Source organism: Erpetoichthys calabaricus, chromosome 11, assembly GCF_900747795.2.
Source record: "Erpetoichthys calabaricus chromosome 11, fErpCal1.3, whole genome shotgun sequence".
In the NCBI taxonomy this organism is placed as follows: Eukaryota; Metazoa; Chordata; class Cladistia; order Polypteriformes; family Polypteridae; genus Erpetoichthys; species Erpetoichthys calabaricus.
In genome coordinates, this window is record NC_041404.2 from 147235511 (window position 1) to 147259664 (window position 24154).

Consider the following 24154-nt stretch of genomic DNA (forward strand, 5'->3'; position numbering starts at 1 on the left):
GAACGCCTTTATTCGCTGCACTCAATTGAGGTTGCCCTTTTGAAGCTCGCCTTTTTGTGCACGCCCTTATTGAATAGAGCCGTACAAGACAGTATTACTGTCACAGAAAATTAAAGACACACAATACACGGCGGCAGCCCACGAAGAACGGTCAGCTCAGCAAGTAAACATAAACAAAAGAAAGGCTGAAAGAAATAAAAATACGACCAACAAAAAAATTGAGGTCAAAGTCCCTTGCCATTTAATATAGACTGTTCCTACTAATGTTTATGCACTACTGGTCTAGCGCCCGTTATTGTAACTGGCTAAATGACTAGTGAAAAATAAGAGAAGAGTTTCTACTGTGTTCGGACAGGTGTGACCATGAAAATCACAGGGGTTAAGGAAGAACAGGACTCTTAGGCTTGAGTGAGTGTGCAGACCCCACCTAACTGTATTGAGGGAAACAAAGCAAAACAAGCATGTAGTGTGAAGGTTAGGGGCAGTGAGACTTGAAAAGCCCACCATAAGAACAGTAAACCCATAATGAGCAGAGCAAGAGCAGGTAATAGGAGTATGGGCAGGCACAAAATGACAGAGACAGCATCTGAGATTAAGAACATAATATATACATTATCTAAACCTTTTATCCAGAGCAGGATCACAGGAACCTGGGGCCTAACCCAGCAGGTTTGGATGCAAGGCAGGAAAACTCCCTGGTATGCAATATGTACGATATGGCTGATGTTAAGAACAAAAAGAATATGATATTTCAACTACCTGTTTTGAGAGAGAGAGAGAAACATTGAAAAAACATATTTTAAAGCATAATTCTGCTACTGGATTATTGTCACAACATCAGGTATTTTGAGCTGTGAATATGAACTAAAAAAGATAAATTAATAAATATAAAATAAATACAAAAAGAAATTAGTGTGTTTACCTTTTCACCACTTGGCAGACTCTCTTCCCCCACCTACCTGTAGTTCAGTAGAGACGTTGCCAACTCAGGGATTTTACAAGGTTTGCATTGCTTCATTGTTAAACGATGTTTTTAAAGCAGAAGTGATTGGTCAGCAACAATATGCTGATCTTGTATGATGACATTGTCAGTCTCTCGATCAGTGCCGTTTCATTTTCAAAAATCGGGAGTGGTCTCCCCTAGACTTTCTCGTGTACTCAGATAATGGGGATGGATATTTGAGGAGTAAACCTCAAGACAATGAATATATTATGTACAATAAAGAACCACCACCAACAAATCAAATTAATAATATATTGAACAATTATTATAAAAGTAAAGTTGAATAAAATGGACTGTGCAGCTGCATGAATAAAAAAAAATTGAATATTTGTTTAGGTAAAGTGTCACTTCTGGTCAATGGATTTGGCCCAAAAGTTAATACAGATCTACAATTCTGGTGTAACAATCACATGGCAAATTTCATCCATCTATGTAGTTGCGCTTTTGAGATCTCGTGTTTATACACACACACACACACACACGCATGCAGACATAATTCCAAAAAATGGTATTTTCGAGGTCGGGGAGTTCTAAAACGTCAAGATTCATCAAAACGTCAAGGTCAAATTTTTTTCATGATTAGTATACAGTAATCCCTCCTCCATCGCGGGGGTTGCGTTCCAGAGCCACCCGCGAAATAAGAAAATCCGCGAAGTAGAAACCATATGTTTATATGGTTATTTTTTTATTGTCATGCTTGGGTCACAGATTTGCGCAGAAACACAGGAGGTTGTAGAGAGACAGGAACGTTATTCAAACACTGCAAACAAACATTTGTCTCTTTTTCAAAGTTTAAATTGTGCTCCATGACAAGACAGAGATGACAGTTCTGTCTCACAATTAAAAGAATGCAAACATATCTTCCTCTTCAAAGGAGTGCGCGTCAGGAGCAGAGTCTGTCAGAAAGACAGAGGAAAGCAAACAAATCAATAGGGCTCTTTGCTTTTAAGTATGCGAAGCACCGCGGCACAAAGCTGTTGAAGGCGGCAGCTCACACCCCCTCCGTCAGGAGCAGGGAGAGAGAGAGACAGAGTTTGTTTTTCAAGCACAAATCAATACGTGCCCTTCGAGCTTTTAAGTATGCGAAGCACCGTCCAGCATGTCGTTTCAGGAAGCAGCTGCACAAAAGATAGCAACGTGAAGATAATCTTACAGCATTTTTAGACGAGCGTCCTTATCATCTAGGTGTGCGAACAGGCCCCCTGCTCAATCCCCCTACGTCAGAATCAGAAAAAGTCAGCGCAAGAGAGAGTGAACAGTAAGCCGGGTAGCTTCTCAGCCATCTGCCAATAGCGTGCCTTGTATGAAATCAACTGGGCAAACCAACTGAGGAAGCATGTACCAGAAATTAAAAGACCCATTGTCCGCAGAAATCCGCGAACCAGCAAAAAATCCGCGATATATATTTAAATATGCTTACATATAAAATCCGCGATGGAGTGAAGCCGCGAAAGGCGAAGCGCGATATAGCGAGGGATTACTGTACTTTGTATACTTCGAGTGCGAAATGGCAGGTGAATTACTGTCAACAAAAAGAAGGCACCTGAGAAATAAACTGAAACGTTACTCACTCATGATTTTTCTGTCCATACGTTAAAGTTTTTTTGTTGAGCAGCACATTCCAATTTCAGGCATTTGAATTACACCTTGATAAACAACAAGTGCAAAGTAAGGCGACACGTAAATCACTTTCTGTTCCACACGCTTTACACGCTTATTCCGCTCGCTCTGTCACTGCAAATGCTGTGTGAACACCCGGCCTCCATCACCAGCCTCCGTTCACTGGATGAATACGTGCAGGCGGCTCGTGGAGGATGGCGTTCAGTTTTAGAGTTAAAAGTTATAAGGGTTAAAAACTAACGGCAAGAAAATTAATTCAAAAACAAAAACTAAAATTATGTTTAGTAAATTATTATTTTATTTCAGTTAGTCTTTCCAGCTACTTTAATAGTTTTGTTTAGTTTTAGTGTTTCAATTCACTTTTGTTAATTATTTTATTTCAGTTTACGAAAATGTTTTTTTAATAATAGTTTCAGTTTTGATTATAGTTTTCGTTAACTATAATAACCTTGCTTGTCAGTACACCAGACGTGCCTGCCTGCTGTGATAGCGTGTACAGTGCTGTGCAGAAGAGCTCATCTTAACCTTTTGTCTCTGAAACACAAATCTGATGCAAGTGCTGGTGATACAGTAAAGAAGAGAAAAACCATCAGCATGGAAAATAAAGTAGAAATAATAAAAAGATCAGAGAGATGTGAAACTCCCATCATTCATTGGCAGAGCACTTGGTTACAGTCGGTCGACAATAACATTTATTAAAATAATGTACCTGCTCCGACTTACATACAAATTCAACTTAAGTACAAACCTACAGTCCTTATCTCGTACGTAACCCGGGGACTGCCTCTATTAGTTTAACTTTGGTGTCACTTTAAAGATGGCTGCTTATAGCATGCCAGAGTGCCACAACCGCGGTCCAATGCCGGGTTTTTACCTGACACCTTCTCACTGGTTGTGAGGGCAGCACAGCAAAAAAAAAGATCACATCAGACGTGGCGAAACACGCTGGGTTTTTTCCTACGTGCAGCTCACAGAATTTTTTTCTTAACTACACGCCGATGCTGGTGTGGCGCCGTGCACCCCCAATAGTGAATTTCGAGGTGAGACTAGTTGTGCAGATGGGACTGCGGAGTCAGAGTCGGGCAGTGGGTGTAGGAAGCAATTGTTGGGTTACAGGAGTCGGGCTTGGTAAAAATGTAGAGGCGTATCCATCTGTGTGCCATGTCTCTGTCATTCCAAAAGATGAGAAGAGTAATAAAATACATTGCATTTGTCATTTCAACAGATGGCCCATGGCATTTTATTACTGCAAATGATTGTGATCCACCGTCCGTTGGAATGGAAAACGCTGTGCATTTTATTACTACAGCATTAGCATTACAAAATACATTCCATAGATAGATGCTGAGGTTTACGGTTGATTACTTAGATTAAAACCCTTCTTAGACGGGTAGCACGTGTAGTCCACCTTAATAAAGAGAGTTTTCAGTGCTGCTTTTGTAGTTTTTACCAGTCAGCCTTGAAACCTTGAACGAGTTCCTCTCCTCTGCTAGCAGCACATAGCCATTGCAGTGTGGACCGGCTCTGCAAGCAAATAAGTCAGTCAAGTAAATAAATGATCAGGCTTTTCTTTACAGTGTTTGAAAATGGGAAAGGCAGTGAGCTTCAGGGCTTAATAATTAAACAAAATATATCAAGCTAATATTATATAAATATTTATGTAGCAGAAATACTGCAGGACTTGTAGATCATGTCATAGTTGGCCTTAAAGGATAAAAAAGTCAACTCCTCTGGCAGTCGAGATATGAAGTTTACTTTATTTAAGGATTGTCTTTACACATGCAGACGTATTCTTGGTGCTACACGGCAGGCACAGTCACAAAAGGGATTGAGTTCGTATCCCACGGTGCACTGCGTCTGTTGCTCATAGGAAAAACTTGAGAAAGTCCACAAGATTCAGTCTTCACAAACCTCTTACTAAACAGCCTCCCTTTTAGAGACCGCTCTTTAGTTTCTTCAGATTGGCCAGGAAACGACTACTAGCAAGCATTCAATGTACAGTGCATCTGGAAAGTATTCACTTTTTCCACATTTTGTTATGTTACAGCCTTATTCCAAAATGGATTAAATTCATTTTTTTCCTCAGAATTCTACACACACCCCATAATGACAATGTGAAAAAAGTTTACTTGAGGTTTTTGCAAATTTATTAAAAATAAAAAAATTGAGAAAGCACATGTACATAAGTATTCACAGCCTTTGCCATGAAGCTCAAAATTGAGCTCAGGTGGCTCCTGTTTCCCCTGATCATCCTTGAGATGTTTCTGCAGCTTCATTGGAGTCCACCTGTGGTAAATTCAGTTGACTGGACATGATTTGGAAAGGCACACACCTGTCTATATAAGGTCCCACAGTTGACAGTTCATGTCAGAGCACAAACCAAGCATGAAGTCAAAGGAATTGTCTGTAGACCTCCGAGACAGGATTGTCTCGAGGTACAAATCTGGGGAAGGTTACAGAAAAATTTCTGCTGCTTTGAAGGTCCCAATGAGCACAGTGGCCGCCATCATCCGTAAGTGGAAGAAGTTCGAAACCACCAGGACTCTTCCTAGAGCTGGCCGGCCATCTAAACTGAGCGATCGGGGGAGAAGGGCCTTAGTCAGGGAGGTGACCAAGAACCAGATGGTCACTCTGTCAGAGGTCCTCTGTGGAGAGAGGAGAACCTTCCAGAAGGACAACCATCTCTGCAGCAATCCACCAATCAGGCCTGTATGGTAGAGTGGCCAGACGGAAGTCACTCCTTAGTAAAAGGCACATGGCAGCCCGCCTGGAGTTTGCCAAAAGGCACCTGAAGGACTCTCAGACCATGAGAAAGAAAATTCTCTGGTCTGATGAGACAAACATTGAACTCTTTGGTGTGAATGCCAGGGGTCACGTTTGGAGGAAACCAGGCACCGCTCATCACCAGGCCAATACCATCCCTACAGTGAAGCATGGTGGTGGCAGCATCATGCTGTGGGGATGTTTTTCAGAGGCAGGGACTGGGAGACTAGTCAGGATAAAAGGAAAGATGACTGCAGCAATGTACAGAGACATCCTGGATGAAAACCTGCTCCAGAGCTCTCTTGACCTCAGACTGGGGCGACGGTTCATCTTTCAGCAGGACAACGACCCTAAGCACACAGCCAAGATATCAAAGGAGTGGCTTCAGGACAACTCTGTGAATGTCCTTGAGTGGCCCAGCCAGAGCCCAGACTTGAATCCGATTGAACATCTCTGGAGAGATCTTAAAATGGCTGTGCACCGACGCTTCCCATCCAACCTGATGGAGCTTGAGAGGTGCTGCAAAGAGGAATGGGTGAAACTGGCCAAGGATAGGTGTGCCAACCTTGTGGCATCATATTCAAAAAGACTTGAGGCTGTAATTGCTGCCAAAGGTGCATCAACAAAGTATTGAGCAAAGGCTGTGAATACTTATGTACAAAAAAAAGTGATGCACTGTAATATTTTCCGGATGCACTGTATTTTACTTTTTTCAAAGATGTATTTGAGTTCTTTTTCTATACCACATCCATCCATTTTCTAACCACATATCCAGTTAAGGGTCATCCTGTGCCCATAACTAATTTTTAACAACAAACGTCTTATGTTTGAAATTTCCTTTGCTTCTAAATCATGTGCCACAAATGATAAATAATTCAGGAAGTTGCCACTGATGACCATTTAGCTCTAATTATCTGTCCACGGTGCTGCTTAGCGAACTGTGAAGCTGATCATGTGGCTGTCGGCCATCTGTATTATTTAGAGCAGAGTTTCTCGGCCACAAGGTGGGTTGCGGTCGTGGGCTGCCGCCAGTGGGTTGCAAGTTGCCATTCATGCTCTGATGTTCATGCTGGATTTGCCAAGGGGTGGGAAAAAAGCTCTGACAACACTGGTCAACCAGCATTTTGCTACTGGGATTCTTTCATCTCTACTTTAACAAATTTCACTTGCTGACTCCAAATCTGAAAACCGTTTTCGTCCAGCAGCATGTCCCATTTTTTAGTTATGATGTTCCAGGTCTTGGACAACTAGGATGATTGGACAGTAAAGGCGATGAGTTTCAGCATTTAAGAAATAAGTTTGGTCTCGAGAAAAGTGAAGCCAAAATTAAGGAAGGTGTTTTTGTTGGCCCTGAAATGTGTGAACTGATGCTTGACGAGGAGTTCAGACGGAAACAGAAACCCACTGAGTCAGCACCCTCGTTCGTGCAGGTTGTCTAGAGTTTTCTTGACAGTCACAGAGTAGAGAATTATGCTGAGCTTGAGGAGAATATGCTGAAAGTATATAAGCTTATGGGAGTCAGTATGTCACTGAAGACGCATTTTGTACATTCTCATCTCGACTTTTTTCCACCAAGTCTAAGCGATGTCAGAGATGAGCACGGGGAAAGAGTTCATCAAGATATAAAGGTGATGGAAAACTGATATCAGGGAAAAATTCACTCCGAGCGTGATGGGTGACTACTGTTGGTTCATGCAAAGAGAGACGGATGTGCAGTACAAGTGCAAAAGCGAGTGCCTCCAACATTTTTGTGCACGCGGACCTCACTTTTATATTGAGGTTAATTGACATAAATATACTTTAACGTGTCTCTGGTATCGTCTTCTGGTTTGTTTTCAGAATAAACACATCAAAGCAATTTTGGTGGGACAGAGTCCAAACTCCAGATATTGTGTTGATATATTATATTGATATTCAAAAGTGTCAAAACGTCAATGATGTGTATTTCAAAAACCTGATGTGCTAGCTTAATTCCGATTTCATATATGAAATCAGTGTAAAAAACTTAATAAAGAGCTGCTCTGAAGTTCCCAGAAGCAAACAAATACTTTTTTGTAGACCAGTGGAATTGCACCAGATTCACCAAGGGGTGGTGCCCCCCTCTCTCCTTGGTGGGTCACAAAAACACATGAGGGGGGAAAAAGTGGGCCGTGATAACAGAAAGGTTGAGAAACACTGATTTAGATTTTTAGTTTTGAATAAAATAAAGATAAATGAGTATAGTGTTTCTTACAATTTGTAAGAATTGCCGATGGGTGGGTCTCACTTAGAGACATGTGACCAGTAAATATCAGTAAGAAGGACTAAATAATTAACCTCCTTGGCTTTAACCCCGAGGATGACTCTGGCTTGGAATTCAATGCAATTACTGTTAAACCCGACTCCGGCTCGGGGTACTTCTGCTGAAGCCCGGAGTATAACATATTGATATTATATCTCTGTACAGTAGTCTCCCGCTTAAGTATGCAACTTGAACCTGCGAAGTTTGTGCGTACTTAGCCACTAGGTGCGTACTTTAGGTTGGCCACTCCCAAACGCAACTTGAACCTGCGAAGTTTGCGCATACTTAGCCGCCACTCCCAAATAGCTTGCATTTCGCTACGATGTCAAAGAAACCAAACGGCAAGCATCTCAATGAGTCTCAACGCTGCAAAATCATCTCGAAGCTAAGCAAAATGTTTGCTCCCAGTAAGAGGGCCATAGCGTGTTCTCGACATCGAGGATCAGCTGCTCAGCTCTGAAGTTCAAATTGAAGCTGATGATACATTTGATGATCTGAAGAAATCGTTTGAATCATTTCAGAGCAAGATCCGGGCAGTCTCCCTCAAAGCCAAACACAAGAAACTTCAAAACCTTCGCCAAATGACGATTCATGACATGTTTAACTAACAAATCTTGAACCCAGAATTTTAGGGAAAAATATGCGTACTTTACTGGGATGCGTACTTAAGCGGGAGGCTACTGTATTATAAAAGAAAATGTTGCGACGAGACGTGATCTTCTGAAGGGAGACAGAGAGACACTTCAGAGAGGCAGAGAGACACTTTCACTTCCCGCGACACAGTCAAGTCACGTCATACTGACATCCATTGGAAGCACGTTCCCGTGAGATGGTGACCTAGGCAAAGGAAAGTAATGATCAGCCTGGAACAAGTGGAATTGAAAACCTTGCATGTCCAAATGGGGTCAGAAATAAAAGACAAAGAGTTAAGCACTCGGTAGAACTTCATAAAGACGTTCAAAAACCTTGGCACGATACACATGCAGAGCAAGTTCAAAAATATGACAGTACTAAAATTCGAAAGTGTCAAAAAAGATTGCATTTGTGCAGACAAATGTGAAATATTACTAGCTGAAATAACGTTCAAGTCCCCCCAAAAATTGCTGATCGCCCATATAAGATGAGTGCATGTGAAGACAGGATGATTCAGAGACTCTCGGTGGGGGGCACTGGTTCAACAGTGCGGCTGGAATTGTTCACCAATTCAGTGCTGAAGAGGGCAAGGATTTATCTTGACATACAGTGAGTGTCTTGTCATTTGCGATAATTGGGACTGAAGGCCCATCAGGCCTGTCATCACAAAATAGAAGAATACAAAAGCTAAGACCAGCCTTTGCTGAGGAGCGTGTGGTGTGAACTGAGAAGAACTGGTCCAACATTCATTTCAGCGATGAAAATAAGTTTAATTTAGTTCATTCACTTGGGAAATGTCATGTTCAAGACTGAACCCAAAGTGTGTCAGTAAAGTTTGGAGGAAGAAACGCGTCATGGTGTGGGGGACGTTATCTGCAAGGGTGCTTGCTGTCGTAATTAGATGAATAATGGTGACCTGGCATAGACCTCCACTGCCACCTACATTTAGAGGTTCATTAGGTTTAACTCCACACAGGAAGTTGTTTGAAATCTGTGAGCCAGCTACTTGATATCTGCTGCTACTGTGTTCAGAGTTTCAGACCTCCTGTCCAGTGATAAAGTACCAGCAGAGTGTGCCAGACATGGACGACGGCGAACAAGAACAGGCCACTTGGGGCTCTCCTGTTTTGCAGTTTCCCACTGTACTCTCGGTCTCAGAATGCTGAGAAATGCTCTCTACTGCTCACATCTGTTGTCCCTGTGCTCTCTTCCCAGGCATGGCTCATTGTATGTATGCGCGTGTGTGTGTGTGTGTGTGTGTGTGTATGTATATATATATATATATATATATATATATATATATATATATATATATATATATATATATATATATATTAATGTTTTGGTGAACATTTTTTTTTCCTTTCCATTTAATAGGCAGGCCTTTTTATGTCTGAGACCTTCTCGGTGTACAAGGCAGCACTTTCTTCTTGTCGGGTTCCACCAATGATTTTGTGCTGTTCCCTTTTCCTGTGAGCCTTGGAAATTCTTCTCATACACAACATTCTTCGGTTCATCTTTAGTTCTAGTTTAATTTAGTTAGAACGAGTGTTGCCTGCACAGTCTCAAGGCACCACGTGCCAGCCCCAAAATATAACCGAGCCTCCTCCATGTTTCACAGTAGGTCTGACGTTCTTTTCTTTGAAAGTTTTATTTTTTTTGTCTGTGGACGTAGAGCTGACGTGACTTTCCAAAGACCTCCATCCAGTTTGATCTCCTCTGTCCAAAGGACATTCTCCATGAATAAGCACTGTGGCTTATCCATATGCATGTTAGCAATTCCAGTGTTTTTTTTTTATGATTTTCTTTCAACAGTGTAGTCCTCCTGGGTGTTCTTCCATTGAAATGGTGCAATCAAACACTGATGGACCAAGACCTTGGAGGTCAGCTTGTGTCTCTTTGGAAGTTGTCCTTGGCTTTATGTCTACCATTCTCACTATCCTTCTGTCCATTCTGGGGTCGATTTTTCCTCTTGTGGCCACAAGCAGGAAGGTTGGTGCTACAGTCCCATGGACCTTAAACTTCTTGATAATATTTGTAAGTGTTGTCACAGGAATATCATGATGCTTGGAGATGATCTTCTTGCCTTTGCCTTTCACATGCTGGTCTATCATTTTCTTTCTGATCTCCTCAGACAACAATGGACGATTTCTCTGGTCCATGTTCAGTGTAGGACACACAATGATACCAAACAGCAGTCCTTCTGGGTGTTCTTCCATTGAAATGGTGCAATCAAACACTGATGGACCAAGACCTTGGAGGTCAGCTTGTGTCTTTTTGGAAGTTGTCCTTTGCTTTATGTCTACCATTCTCACTATCCTTCTGTCCATTCTGGGGTCGATTTTTCCTCTTGTGGCCACAAGCAGGAAGGTTGGTGCTACGATCCCATGGACCTTAAACTTCTTGATAATATTTGTAAGTGTTGTCACAGGAACATCATGATGCTTGGAGATGATCTTCTTGCTTTTGCCTTTCACATGCTGGTCTATCATTTTCTTTCCAATCTCCTCGGACAACTCCTCCCTTTGATTTCTCTGGTCCATGTTCAGTGTAGGACACACAATGATACCAAACAGCAGTCCTCCTGAGTGTTCTTCCATTGAAATGGTGCAATCAAACACTGATGGACCCTGACCTTGGAGTTGTCCTTGGCTTTTTGTCTACCATTCCCACTATCCTTCTGTCCATTCTGGGGTCGATATTTCCTCATTTAATCACTTTTAAGGAGGACACACAGGACTTTTTTTTTTTTATATTGAGCTGTAAGGAGACCAACAAATTTGTCCACGTCTGTAACTTGAACGAATTCTGTGAATAAGATGATTGTATAAATGCTCAGAGTTTGTTTCTGAATATTCAATCTCGCAAGAAAGTACAGAGCTGGACCTGAATGAGATGGAAGCATTTGGTGCATCTCAATGGACATCTTTAGGACATCCAAGTGCGCTCGTTAGTATTATTGTAGTGTGGGTTATGAGAAGCCTTTATTGTTGTTATGTTTTTTTGTTTTTGCCGTGTCTCTGACCCGTTCCTTACAAGATTCAAAAAATCTGCATTCTGTTTTCATAGCAGGAATAAGTTGAAAGCTTCCTGAAAGGCACTTGATAGTACAAGCAAAGGGCCACGCTATTTTGCTGCTTTTTTTCCCTTAAAAGGCAGAGTACCAGCTGGCTTTTTTGAGATGTTTTCCAGCAAAATTGGGAGCCTGCCAACAGCTAGCATATTCATTTTCCCAGCCTAACTGCGTCTAGAAGTCAAAGCCCAAGAGAATGAGCTATAGCTGCTCAGGTGAGAGGAGGTTTGGTTCTGATGTTGTGCGTCAGCAGGCACAAGTCAAGTGCTAACTATTAACGGGGAGGATGATTCAGATGCACACACACACACGACAGCCTGATTGGACTTCATTCACACGGCCTCTTTGTACTCCAAAGCTGAAAGCTGTGCTCTCCTCTGATGTGCAGTACACAGAGGCAGCAGGAAGTTGGCTTTCGTCTCAGCAGATTGCTTGCATTGCTAGATTTTTTTTTCTTTCCTCCTCCTCCTCCTCCTCTGCACAGATTGCTCGAGCCCTGACTTGCTCTCAAGGCCTTTTTATGCAGTTCAGTTGTTACATAAGAAAAGCAAAGCCATTCGTCCCAGAAAAGTGCGTCAGCTCCTCTATACCTTGTGTTTACCAAAACACGATTGGGTGCCAGCAGAGTGGGTCCACCCGTCACGTAATAAAGTGCTTCCATATGGCCAGCCTGTATTTTATTTGTCTGTAGGTTATACAGACGTGGGCAAATTTGTTGATACCCGTCCACGAAAAAGGAAGACCCACAATTCTCTTTGAAATAACTTGAAACTGATCAGAGTAATTGGCCCAAATCATTGTTTATTCCGTACTAGCTGTCCCCTGCGGCTCCACCCACGTAGTAGTGAAACAGGACAAATTTTAGAAATCAATTAAAAAAATATATATATATGTGTAATTCTGGCCAAGCGGAAGGTAGGTACGCTCCAACGTCAAATGTTGCGACTGTATCTGATCATGTTCAGCTCTGACGGGAGAGCGTTCCCCGCATGGGGAGAAAAGCACGTGGCAGTGATATCTCTGACAATCAGCAGCTGTGATCTCTGTCTCTCAAAAACGTCCAACGTTACTCCTTCACAGTCTGTGGATGATAATGTCTGTTGGCAGATTGGTGGCTCTGAGGCTAGGGATCTGCACTGGCAATCGGAAGGTTGCCGGTTCGTATCCCGTAAATGCCAGAAAGGGTCTTTGATCTGTTGGGCCCTTAACCTACAATTGCTGAGCACTTTGAGTAGTGAGAAAAGCGCTATATAAATGCAAAGAATTATTATTATTAAGCGGAGGCAGGGTACGCTTCAACATGTGGCAAGAGGTAGAGTGACTTGAATGGAGGCTGGCACACTGCGTGTCTCCCGGATTCGCGCAAATAAATCGGTACCGCAAGTGAACTATGATACTTAGCGCTATGAGAGATGTCACAAAATCAACCGGAATGTTGAAGCAAATTACAGAAAAAAATCCGATCTAAATCCATTAAGTAGTTCTGTTGTGAAAAGTGGACAGACAGACAGACAGATGTTGGATCTTATATACTAGCTATGAAAGCCTGTGCTGTAAAAAGCACAGGGTCCTAGAAACTATTGAAATCGTCAGAAAAAAAATTGAAATATAGAAATGTCAGGTAATTGAAAGGAACTACTCTGGGCATCTCTCTCCTAGGAGGTTTCGTTTTGCCGACGTACTCGCTTCGCTTTTGTATTCATGGCTAAGCGACTGTCTCTCTATGGAGGTTTCATTTGCTGATGTGCTCAACTCGCTTGCGTATTAGCGGCAGGAGAAAAACTAAAAGGGATACCATTTTGCCGATGTGCTTGCCTCGCTAGTGACTGTTTCTTCGGAGGTTTCGTTTTGCCAACGTGCTGGCCTCGCTTGTGTATCCTCGGAGGTGGAGCCTTTACCTTTGTGAATCTCCCCTTGGGATTAATAAAGTATCTATCTATCTATCTATCTATCTATCTATCTATCCATCCATCCATCCATCCATCCATCCATCCATCCATCCATCCATCCATCCATCCATCCATCCATCCATCCATCCATCCATCCATCCATCCCCGATTTACCCCGATTCCACTTCTCACTTCTGGGCTGGACAGTCAGGCAGGCAGACACACACACGTGTAGACATTTATCTACAGTGCATCCGGAAAGTATTCCCAGCGCATCACTTTTTCCACCTTTTGTTATGTTACAGCCTTTTTCCAAAATGGATTAAATTCATTTTTTTCCTCAGAATTCTACACACAACACCCCATAATGACAACGTGAAAAAAGTTACTTGAGGTTTTTGCAAATTTATTAAAAATAAAAAAACAGAAATCCCATGTCCATAAGTATTCACAGCCTTTGCTCAATACTTTGTCGATGCACCTTTGGCAGCAATTCCAGCCTCAAGTCTTTTTGAATATGATGCCACAAGCTTGGCACACCTCTCCTTGGCCAGTTTCGCCCATTCCTCTTTGCAGCACCTCTCAAGCTCCATCAGGTTGGATGGGAAGCGTTAGTGCACAGCCATTTTAAGATCTCTCCAGAGATGTTCAATCGGATTCAAGTCTGGGCTCTGGCTGGGCCACTCAAGGACATTCACAGAGTTGTCCTGAAGCCACTCCTTTGATATCTTGGCTGTGTGTTTAGGGTCGTTGTCCTGCTGAAAGATAAACCGTCGCCCCAGTCTGAGGTCAAGAGCGCTCTGGAGCAGGTTTTCATCCAGGATGTCTCTGTACATTGCTGCAGTCATCTTTCCCTTTATCCTGACTAGTCTCCCAGTCCCTGCCGCTGAAAAACATCCCCACAGCATGATGCTGCCACCACCATGCTTCACTGTAGGGATGGTATTGGCCTGATGATGAGCGGTGCCTGGTTTCCTCCAAACGTGACGCCTGGCATTCACACCAAAGAGTTCAATCTTTGTCTCATCAGACCAGAGAATTTTCTTTCTCATGGTCTGAGAGTCCTTCAGGTGCCTTTTGGCAAACTCCAGGCGGGCTGCCATGTGCCTTTTACTAAGGAGTAGCTTTCGTCTGGCCACTCTACCATACAGGCCTGATTGGTGGATTGCTGCAGAGATGGTTGTCTTTCTGGAAGGTTCTCCTCTCTCCACAGAGGACCTCTGGAGCTCTGACAGAGTGACTATCGGGTTCTTGGTCACCTCCCTGACTAAGGCCCTTCTCCCCTGATCGCTCAGTTTAGATGGCCGGCCAGCTCTAGGAAGAGTCCTGGTGGTTTCGAACTTCTTCCACTTACGGATGATGGCGGCCACTGTGCTCATTGGGACCTTCAAAGCAGCAGAAATTTTTCTGTAGCCTTCCCCAGATTTGTGCCTTGAGACAATCCTGTCTCGGAGGTCTACAGACAATTCCTTTGACTTCATGCTTGGTTTGTGCTCTGACATGAACTGTCAACTGTGGGACCTTCTATAGACAGGTGTGTGCCTTTCCAAATCCTGTCCAGTCAACTGAATTTACCACAGGTGGACTTCAATTAAGTTGCAGAAACATCTCAAGGATGATCAGGGGAAACCGAATGCACCTGAGTTCAATTTTGAGCTTCATGGCAAAGGCTGTGAATACTTATGTACATGTGCTTTCTCAATTTTTTTATTTGTAATAAATTTGCAAAAACCTCAAGTAAACTTTTTTCACATTGTCATTATGGGGTGTTGTGTGTAGAATTCTGAGGAAAAAAATGAATTTAATCCATTTTGGAATAAGGCTGTAACATAACAAAATGTGGAAAAAGTGATGTGCTGTGAATACTTTCCGGATGCACTGTATAAGATATATATAGACTCTGCTTTAGAGTTTTGATTCAGTAGAATGTTTCAAATAATAACACACATGAAGATGGCATGGACACAAACAGTAGGACCCTTAACCTCATATTTTGTGGCAGAACCTTTTAGTGTTTGCAGTCACTGCAGACAATCAATTCCTGGTGCTTTCCATGAGACTTCTGCTCCTGTCTACAAGTCATTTGGCCCAATCGTCCTCAACAGACTCCTCCAGCCTGGGTCAGGTTTAAAGGGGGTCTTCTTCTCCAGACTGGATCTTTCAGTTCTCTCCTGTCGTCAAATCATGGCTCACAGAAGGCCACTTCAGAACAGTCTGATGTTTTGTTCTACGCCATACTTGGGTGTTTTTAGCTGTGTGTTTTGGCTCATTAACCCGCTGGAGGATCCATAACCTGTGAATGAGACAGAGCACCCTGACACTTGGCAGGATATTCTGTTCCAGAATGTCTTCGATAGTGTTGAGATTTCATTGCTTCCTGTACAGTCTGAAGGAAGCCAATGCCAGATACAGCAAAGTAGCCCTAAAACCCTACTAAAAACCTCCTCCATGTTTCACATTAGGTATGACACACATGAAAATGGCATGGACATAAGTGATGGGACCCTTAAAGGTTGCACAACCTTTAGAGTTTCCAATCTCTGTCGACAAGCGATTCCTGGAGCTCTCCATGAGTCTTTTGCTCCTGTCCTCAGGTTGTAAGGGCCCACTCATTCTGAGCAAACTGCTCCAGCTGTGTCAGGTTTGAAGAGGGTGGGGATCTTCTCCAGACAGCATGTTTCAGTTTTTTCCATGGATGTTTGATGGGTTTCACGTCAGGTCTCATAGAAGACCACTTAAGAACAGTCCAATGTGTTGTTCTTTGCCATTCTTTGGTGCTTTTAGCTGTGTACCTGTTCGAGGGTCCATGACCTGCAACTGAGACAGCATTCTGACACCGGGCAGGACATTTTGCTCCAGAATATCTTGAGAATTCATTATTCCCTGCACAATGCATAAATATTACAACTGTTTTTATCTCTGACCATGCTCATCTTACTATCAAGCTCTACTAATATAACTTTAAATTTGCATCTTAGCTCTTTATTACTAGCTGACTAAAGATGTGGACATTCGACACTTCCATAGTGACAAACATATTTCCAGAGCTATCCACGTTAATATTGCACAGTATACAGGTAATAAAAAAAGTGTACGAAAAACAGATTTTGCAAAATCTGTTTATGTTACTACACAAAAATGTGCATGAAATTGCTTTACATTGCGCTCATTGAAAAGTAAGCACTGTGTCTGTTAAGGACGGCAAGGGGCAGACATGATGATTCTTTCCATGCTTCACTGGCTGTCAGTTGCTGTAATAAGATTTGCCTTTCACTTCTGTTATTCCCTAATATTTGCAATAACTGAATAACAGTCGGAAAGCAAAGCCGCGCTTGCTTGATTTTTGTTACATACTTGTCAATTCAGTTTATAAAAGGAGAGATGGAAACTGCTGATAGCATGATAAAAAAGTACTAGTCATCCCCAACGTGTTGATAAACAGGGCAGTCGAAGAGAGAGATGGCAGTACTTTTCTTATACGTCAAATGAAACAGGAAATGTACACAAGGGTGTAACATTTAGGTGCGTTTGAGGACTGCGCAGGTACTGTAGCCCTCAATGGACTGAGTTTAGGTGGGCGGGTTCTAGAACCTTCTCAATCCATTTCAGTGTTGCAGGGGCCAAAGGCTGTCATGCCAGAATTGGGCAAAAGGATGAAAAGAGTATTGGACAGGACCTTAGTCCATCACAGGGACCACTCCCACTCACACACACACACATACACACACACACAAACACACTATATTCACATAATATCAATTATCCATCCATCCATTATCCAACCTGCTATATCCTATCTACAGGGTCATGGTGGTCTGCTGGAGCCAATCCCAGCCAACACAGGGCGCAAGGCAGGAAACAAATCCCGGGCAGGGCGCCAGCCCACCACAGGGCACACACACACCCACACCCACTAGGGACAATTTAGAATCGCCAGTCCACCTAACCTGCATGTCTTTGGACTGTGGGAGGAAACCCACGCAGACACGGGGAGAACATGCAGACTCCATGCAGGGAGGACTCGGGAAGTGAACCCAGGTCTCCTTACTGCAAGGCAGCAGCGCTACCCACTGTGCCACCGTGCCGCCCAATATCAATTAATATAACCTAAATATTTTAAAAAAATAACTTTTATAATTCCTTCTTTGCTTGATCATGTCTGGGTGTTGTAATTTTCATGAAATGGGACTTGTAAAGCTATTCAGTTATTGCATATATTAGGAAATAGTAGAAGTGAAAGGCAAACCTTATTACAGCGACTGACCATTTTGGATACCAGGCGAATGTGGCACTCTGATGGTAACATATAGCGTGACCAGATTTTCAAAGTCCCAAACTTCAACACTTAGCATGTATTTCCGCGCATAAAGCCTCATTTGTTTAATGCCTCTCACCATCTTCAGTGCACGGGGAAAAAGAAAAAAGTCTTTCACAAGTAAACACATCTGACAGCACACAGTGCATTAAAGTGGAAACAAATAAATGGTGCTATACTGTTGTCTGTTTGTGTGTGCTTCTCGGTCCTTCTCACGATGCTGTTCAAATTTAACACGAGTTCCAAATCAAATGGGGTTCCCCCCTGGAGTTTTGTGTGCTGTTGTAAGTGTATTGTGATAACATTTGTCACACTAAAAAACTTTATTAGATCCGAGACATTTGATATTTTTCAGTTAATTATCAGAATGTCTAATCTCCCCAGTATATTATACTGTGTCACACCTGTGCCCTTCTGTCTCATCACAGGTATGCAATACCCCATTAGGATGAAAGGGGGCACTGTCTCTAACTGTCTCGTCTTTTTTTCTTCTCCTCTGCATCAGCGAGAAGACGCCCTTTGAGGGGAAATAACCGCGTACCTCCAGCTGAAGGGCTATAAAGGGTCCGACAGCTACTAATGTTAGTGTCTCATTTGGACCTCGACTTGGTGGAAGGACAGAGCTTCCTGTGACAGACCTCATCTCGAGAGCCAAAACCTTTTCTCAAAGCCAGGAAGGCTGATTATTTGGTTTCTATTTTTTGCCATCAAACACTGATTTTGAGTTGATTAATTCAAAAATTAAAAAAGGGTGACCCGGTAAACACCCAACACTTTTGAACTCTTCCTGCAATTATTAACCTGACCACAAGTTTCAGTGAAATAGTTAATCATTATAATCTGCAGGTAATGGAGATGTGAGGTTGGTTTAGTGTAAAGTTCATACCGAGTAAATGTTTATTTATTCTGTACATAATGGCGTATGTGCCACAGGGTCCTTTATTTATTTAATTGTTGGGGTGTGTGTGTGTGTGTGTGTATATATATATATATATATATATAATATATATATATACTGTGTATATAATTTATATAATTTATTAGAGCTGAGAGAGCAGGAACTATGTCTAACAAAAGCTTTCACACGAATGAGAGGTGAGATTACCATCTGCGCGGTTGAATATGGTTGAGAGGAGGGCGTGACTTGAAAAAAAATGTCATGGCCAAAGTCTCGTCTCGCAGGACTTGAAAGAATCTCTTGAATAAGTCTCATCTCGTCCCAGGATTTTTTTATACAATAGAGAGATATCTCAACAAAATTAGTCCACTGGGGGCCGAGTTGTTACATGAGCTTAGACAGACATGGGCTATTACAGTAGGTGCCTTGCACATTATATATGAACGCACCTAAAAAGGTGACTGTGGTGTTATGGGTCCACAGCTCTCCCACCAAAGGCTGTTTTTATTTAAATAAATAATTGCCGCACTCGCTGCTTAGCGAGGGGGGCGTGGTGGCTGTAGCAATCCGCAGGGCGATCTGCGGTGTGGGCGTTTTTCACCTAAGTGCACAGGTGGGAGACTGCCCACATCCATGATCGTTCCTGTGGCTAATGGGCTGCAGCTGCTATGACCTCTCTGCATATAAAGAGAAGCGCGAGCCGGTTAGAAAAGAGAAGGAAGAAAAAAGTAAAAGGAAGGAAAGAGAGAACGGGAGGTAGCAGGAAGCAGGTGGAGAAAGCCGGTGTGAGGAAGGAGAGCGAGTGAGCGAGAGCAGGCTCGCATTAGAGAAAGCAGGCAGCTGGGAGGAGAACCTTCGAGAGAAGTGTTTGGCCGACACTCAGTGGGGCTGAAGGAAGCGGTCGCTCCAGCTGAGCGACTAAGTAGCTGGAGTGACCAGTAGTGGAATCGACTTGACCGTAGAAGAAGCGGGAGTCGAGAAGGCTTTGGGCTGGTGTAGCCCCAGCGTGACCGCCTTGGCCGCTGGGAAATAACCCAAGTCTTGGTCCGGTTGGGAGCCTGACGAAGCCAAGGGTCAGAGGGCTACCGGACCTGTTTGAAGGGCAGCTGATTCTGCAGGTAGGCGACTCTCCTGTAGAACAGACCAGATGGGCATAGCAGAGGAGCCGCCATGAAAACAGAAGACACCGGGTTTTTGATTGTAACATATTGCATCCTGTGCTATTTTACCTCATGGTTTTTAGAAGAGTTTTACTATTTATTGATTTGAACTTCCACATGTTTTAAGGATTATTTATTTATTGAATGCACTACAGTAATCCCTCGCTATATCGCGCTTTGCCTTTCGCGGCTTCACTCTATCGCAGATTTTATATGTAAGCATATTTAAATATATATTGCTGGTTCGCCGATTTCGGCGGACAATGGGTCTTTTAATTTCTGGTACATGCTTCCTCAGTTGGTTTGCCCAGTTGATTTCATACAAGGGACGCTATTGGCAGATGGCTGAGAAGCTACCCAACTTACTTTTCTCTGTCTCTCTTGCGCTGACATTCTCTGATCCTGATGTAGGGGGATTGAGCAGGGGGGCTGTTCGCACACCTAGACGATACGGACGCTCGTCTAAAAATGCTGAAAGATTATCTTCACGTTGCTACCTTCTGTGCAGCTGCTTCCTGAAACGACATGCTGCTCGGTGCTTCGCATACTTAAAAGCTCGAAGGGCACATATTGATTTTTGATTGTTTGTTTTTCTCTCTCTCTCTCTCTCTCTCTCCCTGCTCCTGACGGAGGGGGTGTGAGCTGCCGCCTTCAACAGCTTTGTGCCGTGGTGCTTCGCATACTTAAAAGCCAATCAGCCCTATTGATTTGTTTGGTTTTCTCTCTCTCTCTCTGACATAATCTGCTCCTGACACGCACTCCTTTGAAGAGGAAGATATGTTTGCATTCTTTTAATTGTGAGACGGAACTGTCATCTCTGTCTTGTCATGGAGTTTAAACTTTTGAAAAAGAGACAAATGTTTGTTTGCAGTGTTTGAATAACGTTCCTGTCTCTCTACAACCTCTTGTGTTTCTGCGCAAATCTGTGACCCAAGCATGACAATATAAAAATAACCATATAAACATATGGTTTCTACTTCGCGGATTTTCTTATTTCGCGGGTGGCTCTGGAACGCAACCCCCGCGATGGAGGAGGGATTACTGTACTGCACTTTATTAGAACACTGATTGTTTTGATTGTTCTTTTAATAAAAGCACTTTTGCACATTTAATACATCATCCCCTTGCTCAATTGTTTATTGCCTCACTGTCTAGCTCATCGGTGACATTACCGACGGTGTTGGGTTCAAGGGCTCCCTAACAGAAGATGGGAGCATGGAGCCAAACCCGCATCGTCACAGTGACCCTGAAGCTGCTGCAGTGCCTGTTTGCAAATGGTGCTACAAGGCTTGTCTCGCCGAAAGGTGAAAATGGCCAAGCATTTATTCCTTGCTCATCCCAGTGTCTTTCAGGTGTTAGAAACGTTAATAGATATGAAATTATATTTATGGGTAGAAGCAGGAGAAACTTGAAATTAATGTTTTTCAATGGTTAAAAAAGTGCAGCATTTTCACACAGCGCAAGATCACAAAGGACATTTTTCCCGAGGCAAAAGTTGATGAACAGACACAAACTAATTCAAGCCCAATCAGCATGATTCTGTAAAGTATGATGCAAAATGCCAGAATAAATTGATTCTGTGATGCTATATCATAAATTCCTTACAAAGCTGAAAAGCAGGTATAGGCAGCTGTCCAGCACAATTTTATAAAAAATCTTATCTGTTAAGCTTCGTTAATGTTACCTGTGTTAAAGGAGCTGGATTCTTTGTCATAATCATGCCTTTACGTTGAACGCAGTGGCAAAGATGAAGTTTAAGTTTCTTACAACTGTTTTTATGTGAAATAATCAAGTCGTGTTGTCTAAAGTAGCATCTTGGAAACAGTCATCCATGATTTTTGAAATTGTGACCTTCAAAACTGTATCTGTGCTGTTATTATGTGCTTCTCTTGGTTTGCCCCCCCATTGCAGTGCTAAACTGTGGGCAGCCAATGATCGCCCAGTGTAGTCAAATCTTATCTTTTTTTCAATGCCGAAATCCAAACCTCGTTGGTGTTGTGCCTGTGCCTTACTGTGTTGACAACAGTATGTATGTATCAAGTGTTGTTTGTCTGATAAGCTGCAGAACTGTGAAAAGTTTGATGTGGGCCATGACCACAGGACCCTTACTAACTCTTGACATTCGTGAGATATCCAGCATGAGTGGCCTTAATTGACATACTGTATTATTATGATTATTATTATTTTTTTTTTAATAGGGCTGAAAACATACTTGATCTCAGGCCGCAGAGCTGAGAAGTCTGAATGCTGCTGCTCCAAGATGTGCCTAGAGCTGGAATCGGGAAACAGGGAGAATAAAACTGAGGCCCTGCCTATAGAGCTCACACATGCCAACAGCCAGACTGACAAAAACAAGGTAAGCTGTGACATGGGGGGAACACACGACCTAAAGATAAATCTTGTGCTACCTCATTTTATCAGTGGTCTCAGGATATTCAGAACCATTTGTGAACACAGCAGAGATGAGTTCAAATCCTCACTTTCCTCAATGAGGAATGTTTTTGATAATGGTGCTAATCATGTCATTCTCACGCTCAGCCCAGCCAAAGTGAAAAATGGCAGGCAGTTATAAAGCATCAGAGAACACTGTTGGAAATGCACTACTCAGTGCACAGTGCAGTCATCACCAAATCTAAAAAAAAAAAAAAAAGTACTCTGCATCTTTCATACTCGCCTAGAAATAACTTCACTCTGCCGAATCAAGAACCTCTCAGATGATGGAAAGTCAGGTTAACAAAACTGTCACCTGTTGAATATGTCATTTGCTGTGTACACCAACCTCTGTCTTGTCCAGAAGGGTCTATGATTTACTGCTTAACTGCTTGTGAACGTGTCTTCCACTCATTAACATGACTGTCTCTCTATTATAAAAAAAAATCTTGGGGAGGGAGACTAGGGAGACGAGACGTGATCTTCTCAGAAGACAATTTGAAGTCCTGCGAGAGACTCTTTAACTTGCTCCCAGCTCTTAAAACAACGACAAGTAAAACACGCACCTCGCTAGCAGCAGAAAGTCAGCAGATGATGCGACCGCTTGTCCTTAGCGTGTGTTCAGCCGCACCCCCTTCACAACATGAGCAGCGTTAAACAGTTGTGCTTGAAAGTTTGTGAACCCTTTAGAATTTTCTATATTTCTGCATAAATATGACCTAAAACATCATCATATTTTCACTCAAGTCCTAAAATTAGATAAAGAGAAACCAGTTAAACAAATGAGACAAAAATATTGTACTTGGTCATTTATTTATTGAGGAAAATGATCGAATATTACATATTTGTGAGTGGCAAAAGTATGTGAACCTCTAGGATTAGCAGTTAGTTTGAAGGTGAAATTCGAGTCAGGTGTTTTCAATCAATGGGATGACAATCAGGTGTGAGTGGGCACCCTGTATTATTTAAAGAACAGGGATCTATCAAAGTCTGTTCTACACAACACGTTTGTGGAAGTGTATCATGGCACGAACAAAGGAGATTTCTGAGGACCTCAAAAAAAGAGTTGTTGATGCTCATCAGGCTGGAAAAGGTTACAAAACCATCTCTAAAGAGTTTGGACTCCACCAATCCACAGTCAGACAGATTGTGTACCAATTGAGGAAATTCAAGACCATTGTTAACCTCCCCAGGAGTGGTCGACCAACAAAGATCACTCTAAGAGCAAGGCGTGTAATAGTCAGTGAGGTCACAAAGGACCCCAGGGTAACTTCTAAGCAACTGAAGGCCTCTCTCTCATTGGTTAATGTTCGTGTTCATGAGCCCACCATCAGGAGAACACTGAACAACAATGGTGTGCATGGCAGGGTTGCAAGAAGAAAGCCACTGCTCTCCAAAAAAAACATTGCTGCTCGTCTGCAGTTTGCTAAAGATCACGTGGACAAACCAGAAGGCTACTGGAAGAATGTTTTGTGGACGGATGAGACCAAAATAGAACTTTTTGGTTTAAATGAAAAACGTTATGTTTGGAGAAAGGAAAACACTGCATTCCAGCATAAGACCCTTATCCCATCTGTGAAACATGGTGGTGGTAGTAGTGTCATGGTTTGGGCCAGGGCGGCTTGCCTTCATTGATGGAACAATGAATTCTGAATTCCATCTATCCATTGTCCAACCCGCTGAATCCAAACACAGGGTCATGGGGGTCTACTGGAGCCAATCCCAGCCAACACAGGGCGCAAGGTAGGAACCAATCCTGGGCAGGGCGCCAACCCAACACAGGACACACACACACACCAAGCACACACTAGAGCCAATTTAGAATCGCCAATCCACCTAACCTGCATGTCTTTGGACTGTGGGAGGAAACCCACGCAGACACGGGGAGAACATGCAAACTCCACGCAGGGAGGACCCGCAAAGTGAACCAAGTCTCCTTACTGCGAGGCAGCAGCGCTACCACTGTGCCACCGTGCCGCCGAATTCTGAATTATACCAGAGAATTCTAAAGGAAAATGTCAGGACATCTGTCCATGAACTGAATCTGACGAGAAGGTGGGTCATGCAGCAAGACAACGACCCTAAGCAC

At 42.8% G+C, this 24154-nt stretch overlaps 1 protein-coding gene across 2 annotated transcripts in view; it reads left to right on the plus strand.

Annotated features, from left to right (window-relative positions):
- adcy9 (adenylate cyclase 9) overlaps nucleotides 1–24154 on the plus strand; it is a 117038-nt gene that overhangs the window by 36460 nt on the left and 56424 nt on the right. For both annotated transcript variants that reach the window (XM_051933395.1, XM_051933394.1), the window contains one exon: nucleotides 21834–21991. In XM_051933395.1, the coding sequence (XP_051789355.1) occupies nucleotides 21834–21991 (158 nt within the window). The remainder of the gene's footprint in view (nucleotides 1–21833; nucleotides 21992–24154) is intronic.